This window comes from Mytilus galloprovincialis, chromosome 13, assembly GCF_965363235.1.
Source record: "Mytilus galloprovincialis chromosome 13, xbMytGall1.hap1.1, whole genome shotgun sequence".
NCBI lineage: Eukaryota > Metazoa > Mollusca > Bivalvia > Mytilida > Mytilidae > Mytilus > Mytilus galloprovincialis.
Window position 1 is genome coordinate 21,800,554 of NC_134850.1, and position 18,721 is coordinate 21,819,274.

At 31.8% G+C, this 18,721-nt stretch overlaps 2 protein-coding genes across 5 annotated transcripts in view; both read left to right on the top strand.

Annotated features, from left to right (window-relative positions):
* The window catches only part of LOC143056755 (caspase-2-like), a 168,539-nt gene that overhangs the window by 468 nt on the left and 149,350 nt on the right, over positions 1-18,721 (top strand). For all 4 annotated transcript variants that reach the window (XM_076229906.1, XM_076229904.1, XM_076229905.1 and 1 more), the window contains exon 2: positions 1,700-1,849. In XM_076229906.1, the coding sequence (XP_076086021.1) occupies positions 1,715-1,849 (135 nt within the window). In that variant the 5' untranslated portion in view covers positions 1,700-1,714. The remainder of the gene's footprint in view (positions 1-1,699; positions 1,850-18,721) is intronic.
* Positions 5,653-12,960, top strand: LOC143056757 (uncharacterized). Its single transcript, XM_076229908.1, has 5 exons — positions 5,653-5,834; positions 6,426-6,660; positions 8,067-8,174; positions 9,806-9,921; positions 12,364-12,960. Exons 1-5 carry the CDS (start codon positions 5,787-5,789, stop codon positions 12,526-12,528), a joined length of 672 nt encoding a protein of 223 aa, XP_076086023.1. The 5' UTR covers positions 5,653-5,786; the 3' UTR covers positions 12,529-12,960.

An 18,721-nucleotide genomic window follows, 5' to 3' on the forward strand; every position in this document is an offset into this window, starting at 1 on the left:
CTTGTGGAGAGTTGTCTCATTGGAATTTATACCATATCTTCTTTTCTATAAGTTCTTTTACTTTCATCTCCACGGTAAATAATTACAGTCAAACACTCAGTACATTTTATTCAACAAAAACATTATGTCAGTTGTTTGGGATTTTACAAACTGTGTAACATTTTATGTTTGCACTTTGCCTATTAATTTTTTTTAATTTCATCCAAAAGATATTTTTTTTATATTGAATATTTGGTTAAGAAAAGCAGAGCTTTAAAGATTTTGCAAATCATTTCTATCGTTCTGATTGGTGTGTGAATTAATAACATTATACGTACACTGAAAATAAATTCTTCATTCAATTACAGATGTATTTTTTTCTTCTTACATATTTGCTTAGATTCATATTTGGTGGCAACAGAGGAAACATACAAACGTATCTCACATTGTAACCAGAAACGCAAATATTGTATTTTTGTTTGTGAAATATCTCTCGATTTATTTTTCAATGTTATAACATGTACATTATACTTTAAAATGTTGGATAAATCTGGATGCAAAGAGTCTTCAATGAGTCATGGATGTTAATAGACTAAAGGGTGTGGAAAATGTACATTATTTTAGCAGGGTATCACTAGTGCTTTAAAAGAGGGACGACAGATACCAGAGGGTCAGTCAAAGTCATAAATCGAAATAAACCGACAACGTCATGGTTTAAAATGCAAGGACAAACAGACAAACAATAGTACACATGACACAACATAGAACACTAAAGAATAAACAACACAAACCCCATTAAAAAAAACTATGGGTGATCGCAGGTGCTCTGGAAGGGTTAGCAGATCTTGTCACACATGAGGCACCTGTCGTGTTGCTTATGAAATAACAAATCCGGTAAATAGTCTAATGCGGTAGTCACATTTATGAAAGGAAAGGGAATTGTAGTTACGACGTAAGGAACATATCCGATATCATTTGTGAAACGATTATTCCATAACGGTCAACAAACTCGTGATGGCGTCCATAAAATTTACGAAGAAATCGTTTCAACTTTACCATTTGGAACTATTGGTTTAATAGCTTCCTTGTGAGCAACAACCCTCTATCAAGGAAATATTGATAGGAAATGTAAGCACAGGAATATCGTATCAATTGGGAGATATATACACCGTATGCAGGTGATGCTGGAATGTTGCTACTTAGAAATGGAAAGTTCACAATTGGGAAGCTGAAATCATCTCTTTTGTCGTAAAGTTTTTTACAATCGACCCTCATTGTCAATTTCTAGATTTAAAATGCATGTAATGAGTTGAGTTAGCAAGCTTACTTGTAGTATAGCTATTTCGGAATAAATTATATCAGTTATTAACAATATAATTTTATACTCTAATATATGGGCAATTATAGGACTGCAATGTTAACAAGAATTTTTAAGCACACTAACATTATATGGTTGCGTTAGACTTTCAGTAGTAAAATTTGGTTACCTTTACATAGTACTCGAACACTCTAAATTTGTTGAAAAATGTTTGTGTAATTTTAGCGGAAATGTTGAATATATGTACAATGTATTTATTAAAAGATAAATCAGTGATACTTGTTAGTTTAAACAGCTTATAACCCAAAACAGTGACATAAGAATCAGACAAAAGTTTTCAGTTCGAAAGTTTTCATATAATACCCAAACAATTGGATAACCATGTTTGTCCTTTTAATTCAGAACTACACAACCATAATGGAAGGGAAACATAAAAAAGTTCTTCAAAAATGTCTGGTCTATCTTAAAGAAAACCTGTCGGAGGTGGGAGCTATATGCGATCATTTAGTTGCTGATGGGATACTGACACAAGGACAGAACGACTCAATAAAGGTCTGTTAGATCAAAATATATTTTAAATTTCAAGAAAAACAACATAACCAATAAATGTTCTGTTTTACACTATTGTGTATTAAACAAATTTAATGATAAGTTACAGAGTTATAACAATAGTTACATGTCTGCCTGCATTGTGAACGCATAGTTGTCAATTTAATGGAATTTGATGAGACTGCCATCCGAGTAAGAGGTTTAGCTAGCTATAAAACCAGGTTTAATCATTTTCTACATAAGATTATGCCTGTACCAACTAAGGAATATGACAGTTATTATCCTATCCTATGATGTGTTTGAGCTTTTGGTTTTATCATTTGATTAGAGATTTTCCATTGTGATTTTTCCCCAGAGTTCGGTATTTTTGTTATTTTACTTTTCATTCATTCTTATATGACAGTGTCATACACTGTAAGGCCTTTTGAATACTTAGATATGTTAAGTTTTCAACAACGTCATTATACTGTTTAATCAATCTATCAGTATATATATGGACATTGCTTATCGTATATGCTCATTAAAGACTGATGTCTCATGGTGTATGCATACAGCTGTATAAACATCACTTCGTTCATGGCTTTTTTTAAGTATACTATAACATGTATTATGCTTCCTTAACTTTGATATTTTTTTAATTAGGGAGAAAATTTGTATAAGCTTGTCTTTGTAGAGATACCTGCAGGCTTTCATTCATCTACATGCGTTTTTGCACCATTTATATTGTTAAGCTACAGGTAACACTCGATATCCACGCCGACATATAACAAGTCGAAGACCTCTCTGACAAAAAAGATGACTGTTCTGTTACACTTGGACAGTATTTATGGACCTGAGTTTACTATTTTAGATGTAGATGATGTTAGTGCAGACACAGTGTGCAGACAAAGGATGTGGCACAGTTTGAGAAAAAAATATTTAAAGGAATTGACAAATACTGGAAATAACATTGATACGAATATTTATAGATTTAAACTAATAGGAGGCTCCACATTTGTATAATTTGACATAGGTGTAACCTTAAAATCATGTTCATAGCAGATCGATTCAATATAAAGATAATCGTAGAATTTTTAAATAGAATGTTTGTTTCTTTTTTTCAATAATTGTTGGGAGACAGAGGCCAGCACCAACAGCACATATTAGGGAACTTTTAGCTATCTTACCAAGGAGAGGAAGAAACGCTTATCATAGTTTTCTTAAAGCGCTTGATGAAACAGAAAACACAGATGCTGCTGAGTACTTGAGAGAACACGATGGTTCTAAAAATACCACGGGTGATACACAGGAGGCAAAACAACAATATACCGAACAACCAGAGGAAAAACACAAATTACAATCTCAAAATAAACAAGGTATGACAAATTTTAAAATTAGATTTGACAATATTTGATTATCATTTCTTTTTATTATTGTTAATTTTGATTTTAACATTCTGTATTGGACTTCATATTATTAGTCTAATCAAAGAGGGACGAAAGATACCAAAGGGACGGACAGTCAAACTCATAAATCTAAAACAAACTGACAACGCCATGGCTAAAAATGAAGAAGACAAACAGAAAAACAATAGTACACATGACACAACATAGAAGACTAAAGAATAAACAACACGAACCCCACCAAAAACTAGGGGTGATCTCAGGTGCTCAATTGTTATCTGATTGGCAATCTATAACACTATCTTCTCATTTTATATTAATTCCATCTTCAATTATGTGGCCTGTCAAGATGATGGTGTTGTCTGAATAGTACCCTATTATGACATTTATATGTGTCTCTTTTTCGTTTTATCTTAAGCAAACGGAGGACTGACAAAAAATGAATTCAATATACAGTATTGTAATATGATCATATCATGTTTTTGCATAAAGAAACGAACAAATGTCATTAAAATTATTCTTACTGGTGAAATACACCCGAATTAGTATTGTTTTTTTTTAATTTAGTCATAGAGAATTACGTATTGGTTTTAGAAAGATATTTTGTTCACCAGGTTCGATAAAGCCAGTTAAGTGTTGACAATAAAAGTTATATCAATTCATTATTGACTGATTTAAAGTTCTCTGGCTTTCAATTAAAAGTAAAATCACAAAAATACTGAACTCCGAGGAAAATTCAAAAAAGGAAAGTCCCCAATCAAATGGCAAAATCAAAAGTTCAAACACATCAAACGAATGGATAACAACTGTCATATTCTTGACTTGGTACAGGCATTTTTTTATGTAGAAAAATGGTTTTTTGGTTTGTTTTTTTTTAGTTTTTGACAGTTTATCTCTTTTAAAGTGCGTGTCCTCTAATATCAAACATTATTTGGGGAAACGGGGTCTTATTTTCCATTTGTATATATTTGAGTGTCATCAATGATTGGTTTACAGACAAAGCTCTCTTTTAGCGAACAAAATATTAAAACTGATATCTTTGATAAGCCTTGTCTACTACGGGTAAATATAACGGAATTTGATGACACTGTCATCAAAGTGAGAGGGTTAGCGCTATAAAACCAGGTTTAATCCACCATTTTCTACATTTGAAAATGCCTGTACCAAGTCAGGAATATGACAGTTCTTGTCCATTCGTTTTTCATGTGTTTTGTTATTTGATTTTGCAATGTGATTATGGACTTTCCGAATTGATTCTCCTCTAAGTTCAGTATTTTTGTGATTTTACTTTTTACTTATAGATTGGCCAGATTTAAGCAAACGTTTCGCCCTTGTAAAAATAGATGACATAGCGAAGTGTACTGAAAAAGAATTTACAACGAAATGTGGAAGCAGAGAGGAAAAGGTATTACTGTGAAGTCTAAAGTATGTTAAAAAATAAACTGTAACCTGTTAAATTGTTAGACATGTACAGGTTCAAGAAATATCACTTTATTTTTTCATGATTTAACAAAAAAATATATGAAGACATTTTAGGTATTCTTATGTGCACTGACGTCGTATTTCTTTTCTTCTTCAAACGTAAGACTTGTTGTCTGCATTTTGAAATCAAATGATGGCTAAATCAAGTAAAAATCCGTCTTAAATTCATCTAATAGCAATCTTTCGACAATACTTTTTTTAATTTAATATATGCTTTTGACAAACTTATATAAGAAATAAGCCTTACCCAAAGTGATATATTTACCCGATTTACTTTATAAATTTATGTTAATTAACATAACACGAAGAAGATTTGCATGCTTTACTTAATTATAATTTGTATCGTTAAATGTTTAAAAAATAACAATTTAAATGTTATAGCACCTATTAAACAGGTTTTCAAACTAAGTCTAGTTCGTGTGAAAATTCGACTCACCTAGTATCAAATACATATCATCTAAAGATATGTTATTTTTCTATGAATTAACTGTTTATCATTTTTAGAATATTTAATTTCTCGAAACAAAAAGATTAACCGCCTCAAATGCATAGATGGCTAATAAAGTATTTGGCACATAAATCGGAACTTCGGGTTTTTAATGCTGTTCAACTTCATAACATTGAAAAGTAAAATCTCAAAAATACTTAACTCCGAGAAAGACTATAATCAAATGGCAAGACCAAAAGCTCAAACACATAAAACGAATGGACAACAGCTGTCATATTCCTGACTTGGTAGGGGCCTTTTCTTAAATTTAGTTTTTTTATAACATATTATACTATATTGTCGATCTAATATCGTCACAAAATTTACCTTCCTTTAGGAGAATATTTACCACCAAAGTACAAAGTATTTGTTACCTGAAAAAGTACTGTGTGTATTATATTTTTTAAAGATATATCCAATGAAAAATGTTAAGAGAGGAAAATTTATCATGATATCCAATGCTGAGTGTATTTCAAAAGATACAGAAAGCAAATGTGACGTAGAAATGTAGAAGGCAGCAACATATTCACAGCAATGTATCACGAATTCAGACTTTGACAAATCCAATATTGGTCAGCTATTTAAATGCATGGGATATGATGCAAAGGGTGGTAATCTGGTTAACAAACCAAAAGAGGTATTGTATCTTTTTTTCAAATGTTATTGATTAGAACTTCATTATAACCAACACGATCTTCTAAAAATCTTTAGTTCGTTTCTTTGCTTGTTATGGTAGATTGAGTTCGTTTATAACATACACTGTTACGGCATACTAATTATATCTCAACAATAATTTCCAGACCAGCTGGTGTAAGTCGTATATATAGTATAAGTTTACTAGTGGAACATGTCACGAGTTTTTCTTACCGACTGTCTTAATATGTGGAATTTAGACTAGTGGCAAGCTATATGTGAACCTAATGGCATTAGTCTATATAACAACAAATACTACTAATAGCAATCCGTTACCTTGCAATGTTTTTTTGCATTAATTATCGATTTCTTTATATGTGGTATGCGAAAAGTTTCAGATTTGTCTTCAACGGTATGCTATTTTTTAATAGGAACGTAACAACACTACAAGTCGTGCTTTAACATAAAACGCGTCCACTATTGCACGGTCTTCACATGTTCGCTTATAACAATCACATTCCTAGAACTGAATTAAAGGTTAGATAAACAGATGTATCAATATCACTTATGAAATGTATTATCATTTTCTCTGCAGGAAATCAAAAAGTTCTTGAAAAAGATATTAAGTGAAATAGACAATGACCCCTTTTCTCAGTATGACAGTCTTGTTATAATGTTTGTATCTGGAAAAAATGACTCTGAAGCAAGCAAGATTTATGATGCTAGTGGGAACGAGGTTCTAACAACTGATATCTTAGAAATCATTAAAGCTTGTCATCATTTTGAAGGGAAACCGAAAGTTGTATTTATTCATACCTACAATTTTAAAGGTATGTTCTGTGTTCAACTTTAATGATAAATACAATTTTAACATCAACAACTATTGGCGAGAGAGAAGCACAAAGATATGTTTATGATTTAAAACATTCTGGTAATATATTAGGTAACTTCTTCGAGGGCAAATTGTAATGCTTAGTGTCCATTCATGTTATCAGAAAATAATATTAACACCAAAAAAAAAAAGATAAAGCATATATTGCATACTTTCCTTGATATATGTATGCAATAATCATACAAATCTCTGGGAATACACGATAGTGTTAGCGGTAGTGAATCAAAATGGTTTTAACAATTAGAAAAAATTAAAACTAAATCTGAAACATCATAAAATAAAGTTCATGTATCAAAAACAACATTGGTCCTAATAACCAACCTAATATCACTTTTCAAAATTTAAATTGTCTTATCTTTGTAATTTCCATATGTTGAAATGACAAAACATTAGCTATTTAAGGAACATTGTTCCAGGGTACCATACCATGCTACAATGTATATAACTACACTGATTCCATCATGAAAATGTATATGTTCACCTATATTTAAACACTTTTCTCCTCATATCAAACAAAACTAGGGTTAACTTGATTAGTCCGCTTCGCGCTTGTCAATTTCAAAATTATCGTATTAAAAACAACCCCTTTAATAACAAAAAGCACTATAAATGAAAAAGATGAGAAGGATCTTGGTTTGCATTAGGTAAAAGATGTTTTATTCATCAATCCTGATCACTATTTGAATCTCTTACAAAATTATCAATTAATAGCACACAATAGTTATCTCCTTAGGAAATATGACAATAATCTCTAGAATGCTTTGAATACTATCGGCATAAACTACTGGCAACAGTTGTTCGGCGATGTGCATATCTCGTTAACCAATTTCGAGATTTGCGCAGTGAGATAAAATCAATAGGATGCTCGACTTCAAGTATCTTATGTTATGCATCCATTAAACAAATGCAAATCAACTATACTGCCACAAATAAAAATGGACAATAGGATACACTCAGAACATTAAATCTACAATTAACACATTTGTTCTATTTTTTTTCAAAAATCTGTGCACACATGAAGCTTGTTAGTTGAGTCATAGACACACCGAATAAGTTTACAAAAGACGATCGAATGACAATTGCTACATACAAAAGAATGTTTAAGAGTATTAACGACCACAAATTAGAAAAGGTTTCGCCAAACGAGCACACGTAATCTATAACACTTTGATTACTATTGTATTGTTCTGTTGTCTCTTAACTTTTATTGATAAATAAATCATGCATGACAAACACAAAAGCGTTACAAATGTCACTCACTACTGTAGAGTGGTTTATAAGATACATGTCCAAAAGTGTATTTATTATATACCTGCCTATATAAATAAGTAATAATATTTGCAGAAGAATTGGATATGTTTGATTCTACAGATTCTGCAGTGAATGATATCATCAAGAATTGTGAGCCTAACACTGATGATATATTTGTCGTATCAAGTTATCCAAGAACAGGTGATTACAAAATTTCATTACGGGCAATTTATTTAGTGTTGTCTTATAACGATGATATCATTTTGTTATGATAAAACACTCATTTTTTGAAAATAATATTTAGTTTAATAAGTTAAAATATATAAATTCGACTTCCCATCTAAACCACAACTGCTTATAATAAACAAAATTATCATTAGAAAATAAGTAATTTAAATTAAAAATAAATCACGATATTCTTATTTTATGAGTTCTATTTATGATTATAAGACGAATGCATTATTTTGTGTATTCATTCATCGTTAATCTGATTGTTCATGTATTTGATATTTAGAAATTGATTGACAAAAAACAGTGCGCTCTCTCACTGCAATAGTGTCGTGTCATTTTATAATTAGGTCGTTCTACCTTTCCGTGGAAAGACCTATTGATTTGTTCTGATTATTACTTTTTTTTTCTGCCTAATTTTTTTCTTGCGTGGTGTGTTGTCTCATAAGATGTGGCTTAGATATTTGGAATATGAAATCGTGTAGTTTATGCGCTTTTAAAATTGACAACCGCGTAACCAAATACTCGTTGTAAGAGTTATCTTCCCAAACACTGTTTTTCTTGTGATCACTACTCCTTCGCAACCGTAAAAGATTACGACACATTTATTTTACCAAATTGCTCGTTACATCTTCAGGATAAGGATACTCATTTGGACCGAAACTTTCCGGAGAGTTATTTTCCATTATGCATTTGATATGAACAATATGGGTTTCTAACTGGTAAACCATAAGTGATAGAGACCTAGGATCTTTTGATTTAAGGTCCTTGGTCCATAAAAATGAAAATTAGGACAAGGCCAAAGGTCAAGGTCATATTCTTAGTATTGATTTTGGCTTTTTTTTTACTTATTTTCAAAAACCGTATAACATATCGACAAATTATTTTTACTAAATTGTTAGTTGTGACATGTCGTAACTTATAAATTTTGACTGAAATTGTGTGGAGACAATAAATGAGAGTTTTCGCCCCTTTTACATTTAGAATTATGCGTTAAGTGATATAACTCATTAACCATACATATAAAGGACCTATGGTATTTTGATTTAAGGTCCTTGATTTGTGACCTTGAAATTGAGGTCAAGGTCATAGGTTAATAGGACGTTCTAGATTTTGACCTTTGCTCTAAATTCATATTTTTACATCATAAAGCCATAGGAGCTGATATTTTAGACTGATTTTTAATACTTTAATATCAAAATAGATCTTTGCTGGTGGAAAGACCTTCAATTGTTCTCGAGCTCTGAACAATTGGTTTCAAATTTTATTATCTTTATTTTTTTGTGTTTCAACGACACATTTAAGCACCCCTTTTGGGTTATTTCGTAGCGGTCCGTTTTAATTCATGATGGACGTTTCAGTGCCCGGAGAAAACCATCTACATTCGATTGGGAAACTGACAACCCCAGTCAATTAGGATTGGAGTTGAGTGCACCCATAAGAGCGAGGTTCGAACTCATAACCTTAGTGTTGACTGGCTAGTGATGACAGTAGAAACTACTTAGACTAGTCGGCCTTTGAGGCCCATGTCATCTTATAAATCCGTATCTGATAAACAGAGAATTAATTTAACATAGCCTAATAGTTCATTGCTTCATTTTTAGAGCAAGGTCCCTGGGTAGTTGGGGAGAACATGAACGGATCATATTTCATTCAAGGTTTGATACATGTCTTCAAGAATACAGCGTGTGAGAAATCATTTATTGAGTTATTGAATGAGGTAAAATATCACATACATTCTCGTTGTATTATACTAATTGGGATAGCCACTAAGGGAATGAGTAAACATTGCAGACACATGACAATACAAATACCGATGGGTGCAGTCCTAACATGTACACATTTATCAACATCAATTTATAGTGCCGGCATTTCCTCTTTTTAATCAAAATAGTGAAACGTTGATAGACATCCGTAGTTTGCAAAGGAGTAGGTCCAGTAAGACCCCTTTTTGGTCCCACAATATAGCACTTTTACAAAATTGTTAAAATTTAAACTTTTAGTTATTTATTGGACAGTAGAATGCTTATGCTACATAAATATGGACGGTTTTATCGGGTACTAGCACTATTACGTCATGATAAATTACTGAAATCTTCACAATTCAAGCATTTTAGTTAAATTTTAGACGGTTTCCGTGTAAAACGAAAGTGGCCGCATTCGTGTTCATCCTACATATTGAAATGTAAGTCTTATTTGATGATAATAGATAACATATATAAAGGTTGATGACGAACACGGATGCGGCCACTTTCATTTTTGACAAAAACAATCTGAAAAGTTACATTTGTCGGCATATTTGGTAGAATTTTCATATTTAACCTTGCATCGGATCATTTTAAATGACTAATTTAATTAAAATCTTTCAAATAAGTTAACTGAATCAAATGAAATAGACACTTAAGTGTTTAAAAAGTGGTCAATATCTTTCGTCAGATGAACCTGAAATTTGAGGCAGACCAGACCTACTCCTTTCAAAATAAAAAAAAGGATCTTTTATGATTGCCGATGAAATAACTAATCACAACAAATCGATTAAAATGGATGTTATTAATTATAGGCAACTGTACGGCCTTCAACAGTGAGAACAATTCTTACCGTTTAGTCTGCTATAAATAGCAAATGAAAAGTATAATGCAATTCAGCAAAACTGATAGTCCCATTCCTAACAAAACAATCTACGAAAAACAAATATGGCAAACATGAACCAACGACAACCACTGAACAACCTACGTATGACTTGCAATAGGCACATTAAGAATATGGTCGGGTTAAACATGTTTAGAAGAGCTCAAACTTACCCTTCATTGCCTTAAGCTTCGAGAAATTTAGGACAGTTAATAAAGTTACATGCCAATAGGATACATATTAAAGACACGTAGGCCATTATTTATATTTGAATTTTGGTTGTTTTTGTCACAATTTAATCAAACAATTTCAATTTACAATTTAATCAAACATTATCAACTACTAGTTTTACGATGTTGGGTCTTTTAAATAACACCAAGTCTTTTCATATATATGATAAACCCTGACTTTAAAGCAATGAACACTCCGTTCATCTAGTTAGTGTACATGTAATGATACATATGTAAAAATTATATTGAAATATGAATAAATCATTATTGCATGAATATCGTATCAACTTTAAAATGCACACTCAAAATGCAGAAATATTGTTTCCCATTAGTGGAAGGTTCACATCTAGTTTAATTTCTTAACCTCCATACAAACATGGCTAGGTAAGAAGTAAAATCACAAAAATACTGATCTCCGAGGACAATTCAAAACGGAAAGTCCCTAATCAAATGGCAAAATCAAAGGATAAAACATATCAATCGAATGGCAACCAACTGTCATGTTTCTGACTTGGTACAGGCATTTTCAAATGTAGAAAATGGTGGATTGAACCTGGTTTTATAGCGCTAAACCTCTCAATTTTATGACAGTGGCATCAAATTCCGTTATTTTTTTAACGATGCGAAAACAAAACAGACATAAGCGGTAAAATAGTCAAAATATAGTTACAGCAGCAATCACTGTGTTACAATCTGATAAACAGAAAAAATAATTTCAGGAAAGTAGTTATCTGTACTACGCTTACATCAAGTTTCAGAGTGTATTGACATTTACGTATATCCATCTATTCAAATGATGGATTATATGTAATTGGAATACAATATACAGTTGTAAACTATGTTATCTTTTACATGAGGCACGTGCACAGACTGAAGCATTTGAATAGGATATCTTTGATATTCTAAAAGCCAAAGATATACGAATTTGTAGTAATAGAATTGTTTTTAAGGCCCATTTATGGGCATTATGTTTTCTGGTCATTGTGTCCGTTCATCCGTCCGTTTGTTTGTCCGTCCGTTTTTTTTTTGTCCGTTAGTTCGTATGTCCCGCTCCAGGTTAACGTTTTTGGTCGAAGTAGTTTTTGATGAAGTTGAAGTCCAATCAACTTGAAACTTACTAAGATTATGATATGATATTTCTAATTTTAATCCCAAATTAGAGTTTTTATCATAGATTCTCGGTCCACTTAACATAGAGAATGATAATGCAGATGGGGCATCCGTGTACTAGGGAAATTCTTGTTTCTCATTATCATGAAAATAGGGTTTCAACATTGACTTACACATGTGTCTTACCTTTGCAGGTTAATGCATGTTTGCTTCAAGCTGTGGTACCGAAATTTAAAGAAGATGGGAAAACAAAAATAGTTGAGAAAAAACCCGTTGCGCAAATTGTCTTATTAGAATATTGTGAAGAGAAAGAACTTTACTTCTTTCCAGGATTTGTGCAAAAGGCTATTGAAAAGTAGCATATATTTTTTACTATTCAAGAATAGTGTGCACAATTTCATATAAATATACAATTACAACTGACCAACTCACAGATAAATGTTACGGAAAATATTAGCCATGTACTAAATAGGGCTTCCATAAACTTTTTAAACAAAACATAAATTGTGACATCATTTGAATGAATGTAGATACTGTGTCCATTATCAATATGTATGCATGTTCATATGATGAAATCATAATCTTTCAGTCAGTTTAATTGAAGTCTGGAGCTGGCATGTCAGTTAACTGCTAGTAGTCTGTTGTTATTTATTTATTATTGTCATTTTGTTTATTTTCTTTGGTTACATCTTCTGACATCAGACTCGGATTTCTCTTGAACTGAATTTTAATGTGCGTATTGTTATGCGTTTACTTTACTACATTGGTTAGAGGTATAGGGGGAGAGTTGAGATCTCACAAACATGTTTAACCCCGCCGCATTTTTGCGCCTGTCCCAAGTCAGGAGCCTCTGGCCTTTGTTAGTCTTGTATTATTTTAATTTTAGTTTCTTATGTACAATTTGGAAATTAGTATGGCGTTCATTATCACTGGACTAGTATATATTTGTTAAGGGGCCAGCTGAAGGACGCCTCCGGGTGCGGGAATTTCTCGCTACATTGAAGACCTGTTGGTGACCCTCTGCTGTTGTTTTTTATTTGGTCGGGTTGTTGTCTCTTTGACACATTCCCCATTTCCATTCTCAATTTTATTGAAGTAGTGTTCCGAAATCTATCAGTAAAGTATTGTGTATTATTATTTGTCTGTTTTTTTTCCTTTGTAGACATGGCATTGTCAGTTTAATTTCGATCTATGAGTTTGTCTATCCTTCGCCCCTCTTGCATAGTGTTCAATGACTTTCATTTTTTCATTTTTTTTCAATTGTGTAAATTCTATTGATAAATGTATCTGAAGATGAGGTTAGAACATCGCCGGATCACTACCCGTATATTGAGCTTTCAGCGACAAACGTCGCTGGCTCGACAAAAAACTGATTTGACGGCTTAAAGTATGAGTTTTATCTGTTGAACATCAGAAGGTGGTAATATTAAATGTAATAAATTCTTAAAAATTACTGCTGGTAAACAGAATGTTGATTTGGAACGTCTAGTTTGATATGAACCGCTCTCAAAAAGTCTGAATAATAAATTATTAAATTATTTTAGTCTTTCCCATTAATATTCAGACAAACTTATCTACTGCAGGTAATTCAGTTTATAACCGATAGTTTTCTGGCTAATGTTTAATATCTGTTCAGTCTATGTTCATACTATACAGCAGTAATATATTCAACAGTAAAAATCTTGATCAACAACATATTGAATTTTTAGGGAAATTACTGCACATGATTGAATTGCCGTCAGGCAAATTGTGTAACTAGTACTAAATTTATCGTAATGATTAAGTCTGAAAATTGACTGATATATCTGAACATGACTAAATAAAATTTTGTTTAGACTTTTCAGATGACGTTAAGATCTAAATGACTGTTCCAGCCTAAATTCCTTAAAAACCATCTATATATCCATCTCCCTTATTCGCATATTTTATATCTCACATATTTATTAGTATTTAACTGTATTAAATAAGTATACTACCAAAGCTCTATGGAAGTCAAATTTTATCAATAATATACATGTGTGTACAAATAAACAACAGCGCACACGCTGAAATATGTCGGCTGTTTTACTTTTCATTAAATGCATGTTGGGAGTCTGTAAAATGAAGGATTGACAAATAGTATCACATAAACTTAACATTATCATTTTTATTTGGAAATGGTGTTACAGTAGCATAAACATGACAGACAGACATGTACATGTATACGTTACAATCATTTCTTGTAGTATTTGAAAAACAGACAAAACCACAAAAACTTAACATTTCCAATAAACCATGAAACCTGTCAGCTGGACATGTACACCTCACTATCATTCCAGACACCAAATATAATTGACAATTATCAAAGGTACCAGGCTTATAATTTGAGACGGCAGACGATCGTTTTGTCTACATAAGACTCATCAGTACGCTCAGATCAAAATGGTTTATTTTTATCAAAATATAGGATTTGACTACGTATTTAAACCGTGATCACCGATCTATGGAATACGTTGTAGATCAGTCGAACACTGCCTGATAAAAATGTAAACTTTGCAAGGAACCCATATAACAAATAGTGTTATCCTATTACTCATAGTAAAGTATTTATTCTGTATTTCTTAAGCAGACACTAAACCATGAAAATGAGGCCAAGGACCAAAACCGTCGAAATTTTCTAAATTCCTTGCTGCCTCTTTACCTAAAATTATACATCCTCTATATCATGTATATATCCTTGATAAAAGAAATGTTCACGAAAATTGTGGTCATCCTAGAATGTGAGGATGAACTGTAAAAAACCAAGAATGATATGCAACTTAATTTTAATGTATACTTCTCCTTTTATAAAACATCTCACAAAATCAGGTGTGTATGCACAGTATAAAAACCTCAAAATTCACTTATAGCAAATATGTACATGAAGTATAATATATAGATAATTTGGTAAGAAAAAATAGTGGTTAAAATACAATAATTATATAAGAATGCCGTCAAAAAGGCAATAACACTGCATATTAACAAAACTGCCTTATACATAGATTCAAAAACAATAAATAGAGAAACAATTAGTTTCTTACTCAATACTTTTATTAAAGGTATAATTTTGTTTTTCAAGTATATCTCCTTGATGAATTTTAGATTGCAACAATACCATTTATACATATTTTCTGAATTCAAAAGAACAGCTATAATAACTGCACACAATCATTACTACAATGTAGTGTTACAGTAATGCCTTTAGCCTTACATATACCAACAATAAACTGAATGACAAATGTCGGTCTTTTTTTCTCTTTTGCCCTGACGTAATGCCAGTTTATTGTCATCTAAGGAGTTTGAATGAACCTTTGGTATCTTTTGCTTCTCTTTTCTTAAATAAATTAAATACGGAGAATAAGCATTTGGAAAATAAAATAACAAAAAAATAAATCAATCAATGCTTGCAGTTACAGCCCTTGGATGGTGTAAACTTCCCAAAAAACGTGTATGGTGTAATGGTGTATGGCATGTGGTTCAATGGTGTGAGGTGAATGGTGCTATGGTGTATGGTGTAAGGGGAATGGTGTAATGGTGTTTGAGGAATGGTGTGATTACGTAACGTGCGATCGAGAATGATGTGAATGATGGTGTACGACATTTCATTGGTTAAAAACGAAGTTCTTTTTATTTTATCTTATCGAATTGTAAACATAAACAATAAAAATAATCTTAATATTTGAAATTTAATAGCATTATGGGGAATTTTGGACCGTGTAGATAGAATCGGGAATGGTGTATGGTGTAATGTGTAAGGTGTATGGTGCAAAGGTGTAACGTGTATGGTGTATTGGTACAAGGTGTATAGTGTAATGGTGTATGGTGTATGGTGTCTGGTGTAATGGTGTATGGTGTTAGTAGGAAGTTTACACCATCCAAGGACTGTAGAAATATTTGGAATCAAAAGATTTTGACATTTTCAAATTATTATACCCGAAAGAAATGTATTTCTGATTAATTAATTTATATCTATATACATATTACACTTCATATCAATCTTAACATATGCACCAAATTAACTATAGAACACAAATGTAGAAACAGATCACACATCTAATGTATATCATTTATCGTCCTACATCAGATGAAGGAAATCATATCAAACATTTTTTAAAGTTTGCTAATACCCAAGTAACTGTTCAAATAAACAATAAAAACTTATATAATGATATTCTAATGTTAACATATTGGTTTTTGTGTTGCCCAGTGCAATAACAGTTAACATCAGCTAATGCGATGATTTATACAATATACCACAATTACTTTATGCTGAAATAAAACATTTTGATTTCCATTAAGTCAAGGGTTGTGACACAGGAATTTCATTTAACTTCCACAGTTCATTTACGACAATGGTATAACCGATAAAAAAACAGAGTTTTATCTAACCAAATTTCATCACAATCATAATATTGTCTTACAGTGTACAATACTCATTGATAGTTGTCATCCGGGTTTTCTGCATTATCAGGGTCGATGGTCAAGGGTTTCACAACAGGCAACCAAGGATTTCGAAAACAAGCTGTAAATTTGAAAAAAAAATATTCAAGTTACAACGTAGGTTCTATCCGAAATATAATCGGACGTGTTTTAAGTTTAATTTCCACTTTGTAGTGTGTTAACATGTTTAAAAATACAGCTCACTACTGTACCATTGTAAATTAACGGAATTAAACCTGGCTAATTAATTATTCTGGAAAGATATCTTGTATAAACAAATATGTTTTGACTGTTATCATTTTGAATTAATTGGACAAACCGGTTTTGACAGGTAAAAGTTCATGTAATTAAGAGTATTACGTAAAAAAAAATACAAAGGGTCCGGTTTACAAAGGGTATTTTTACCCCCCAAAAAGGGAGAGGAAGATGGGACTCTAATTTTCTGCCTGAATGGACAGGAAACTGGTTTATTCAGGAACCGGTTTATCCAGGTTTGACTGTATAAATAACAGGGTACATTCCTTTCCGGATGCATAGTGTAATGCTTTTGATAAAGAATTATCAAAATTTGCAGCTTAGGAACTTATTTTGGTCTTCCTTGTCGCAGATTGCCATAAAAATGTTCTCTTTTAATTGTTTTAAAGCTTTACTACTGACAAGTTTAAGTTCTCAAAACCTATTACAAAATAACAAAAATTGTATAAGACTTTCAGAGTTCAGGCTTATAATTAAACATGTCATGTAAAATATTTTTAAAAAGAAAGGCAGGGGTCAATCGACAATGTTTTAAGGCTTTCAAATGGATAAAACCAGAGGATTCCGAAAATCTGACATTTAGTTAGTTTGATTGAAAAGAGTACACACCAACTCAAACCTTTGCCAACTTTTTTTTAACAAACTCGTAATTTTCCTTACTCCTGAACGTATACTCCTACAAAGTCGTACTTTAACCGACTCGGACTTCAACAACTCGTTCTAATAACACTATTGGTGGTCAATTGATGATATTTTGTACATACTTGCATGAGTAGCAATACATTACAGTTCGACGTCAATTTAGATGTCATGCTTTTTATGTAATGGTTCGTCGACTTTCAATTTGAAACCAATTTCAAAGTAACGTTTTCGGCTAAATGGTAATTTTGTATTATTTAATTGATCTTGTCCGAGACATGTATCGATACATGTCGCAGATCTTAAATAACATTTACTAATTACGTTACAATATTATTCAAATACCAGTTCTGATAGTTGCTTACATTTTGAGCTTGCCAAAGATCGTTCTTTACTCAAATTAAGATACCATTTATGTTTGATAGATACATCTTTATATATATCAATGATAGTATCATAAAGTTACATTATTATTAGTTAGATGACCTGCTCTCTAGATCATGGTCTAGTGGTTTTAAATCAATTAGAAATTTTCAATGTTAAGTTTTCTGCTGTAATAAGTTTGATAGAAATTTCTTGTTATACGATCAATGATAGTTTTCTGTAAAGATGCGTTACTATCAGTACATATAAGCTTGCTGAGTATTTCGAGGCCATGCCCCCGTATTTCATTTCTCGACAGGCGAAACATAACACTGATACAATATTTTGTTAAACACAAGTAAAAGTGTTGCATACACTTTATGAACGGAATATTACATAGCATTATATTCTAGACATTATCGTGACATGTCACTCATGTCAATTTTGTTTTTTAAATTCCATATGGTAAATTTAGTGTGACGTCCATTATCACTTAGCTAGTACACAGTTTTGTTTATGGGCAGCCGAAGAAGCCTCTTGGTTCAGGATTTTCCCGCTGGGTTGGAGACCAATTGGTGGCTTTCGTCTGTATTTCGCTCTTTGGTCAATGTGTTGGTTCTTTAAAAACAGATTCTCCAATTCCATTTTCGATTTGCTTCAAATAATATGATAGACAATAAGACGGTTTTATAAAAAAAATGGTGGGACGATTGCACGATAGAATGTTACGAGTAACATATTTTCCAGTTTTAACCTAACTTTAAAACCGATGACTATGTCGTTTTATCTTACTGATTGGCATATGCAACATTTTGTTTTTATAAGTCACGTCTATGC

Excerpts from the sequence above, each read along its gene's own strand:
- LOC143056757 (XM_076229908.1), top strand. The coding sequence starts at position 5,787 with ATGGGATATGATGCAAAGGGTGGTAATCTGGTTAACAAACCAAAAGAG. Across the intron at positions 5,835-6,425 it reads TGGTTAACAAACCAAAAGAG|GAAATCAAAAAGTTCTTGAA; the intron begins GTATTGTATCTT and ends TTTTCTCTGCAG. Across the intron at positions 8,175-9,805 it reads ATCAAGTTATCCAAGAACAG|AGCAAGGTCCCTGGGTAGTT; the intron begins GTGATTACAAAA and ends CTTCATTTTTAG.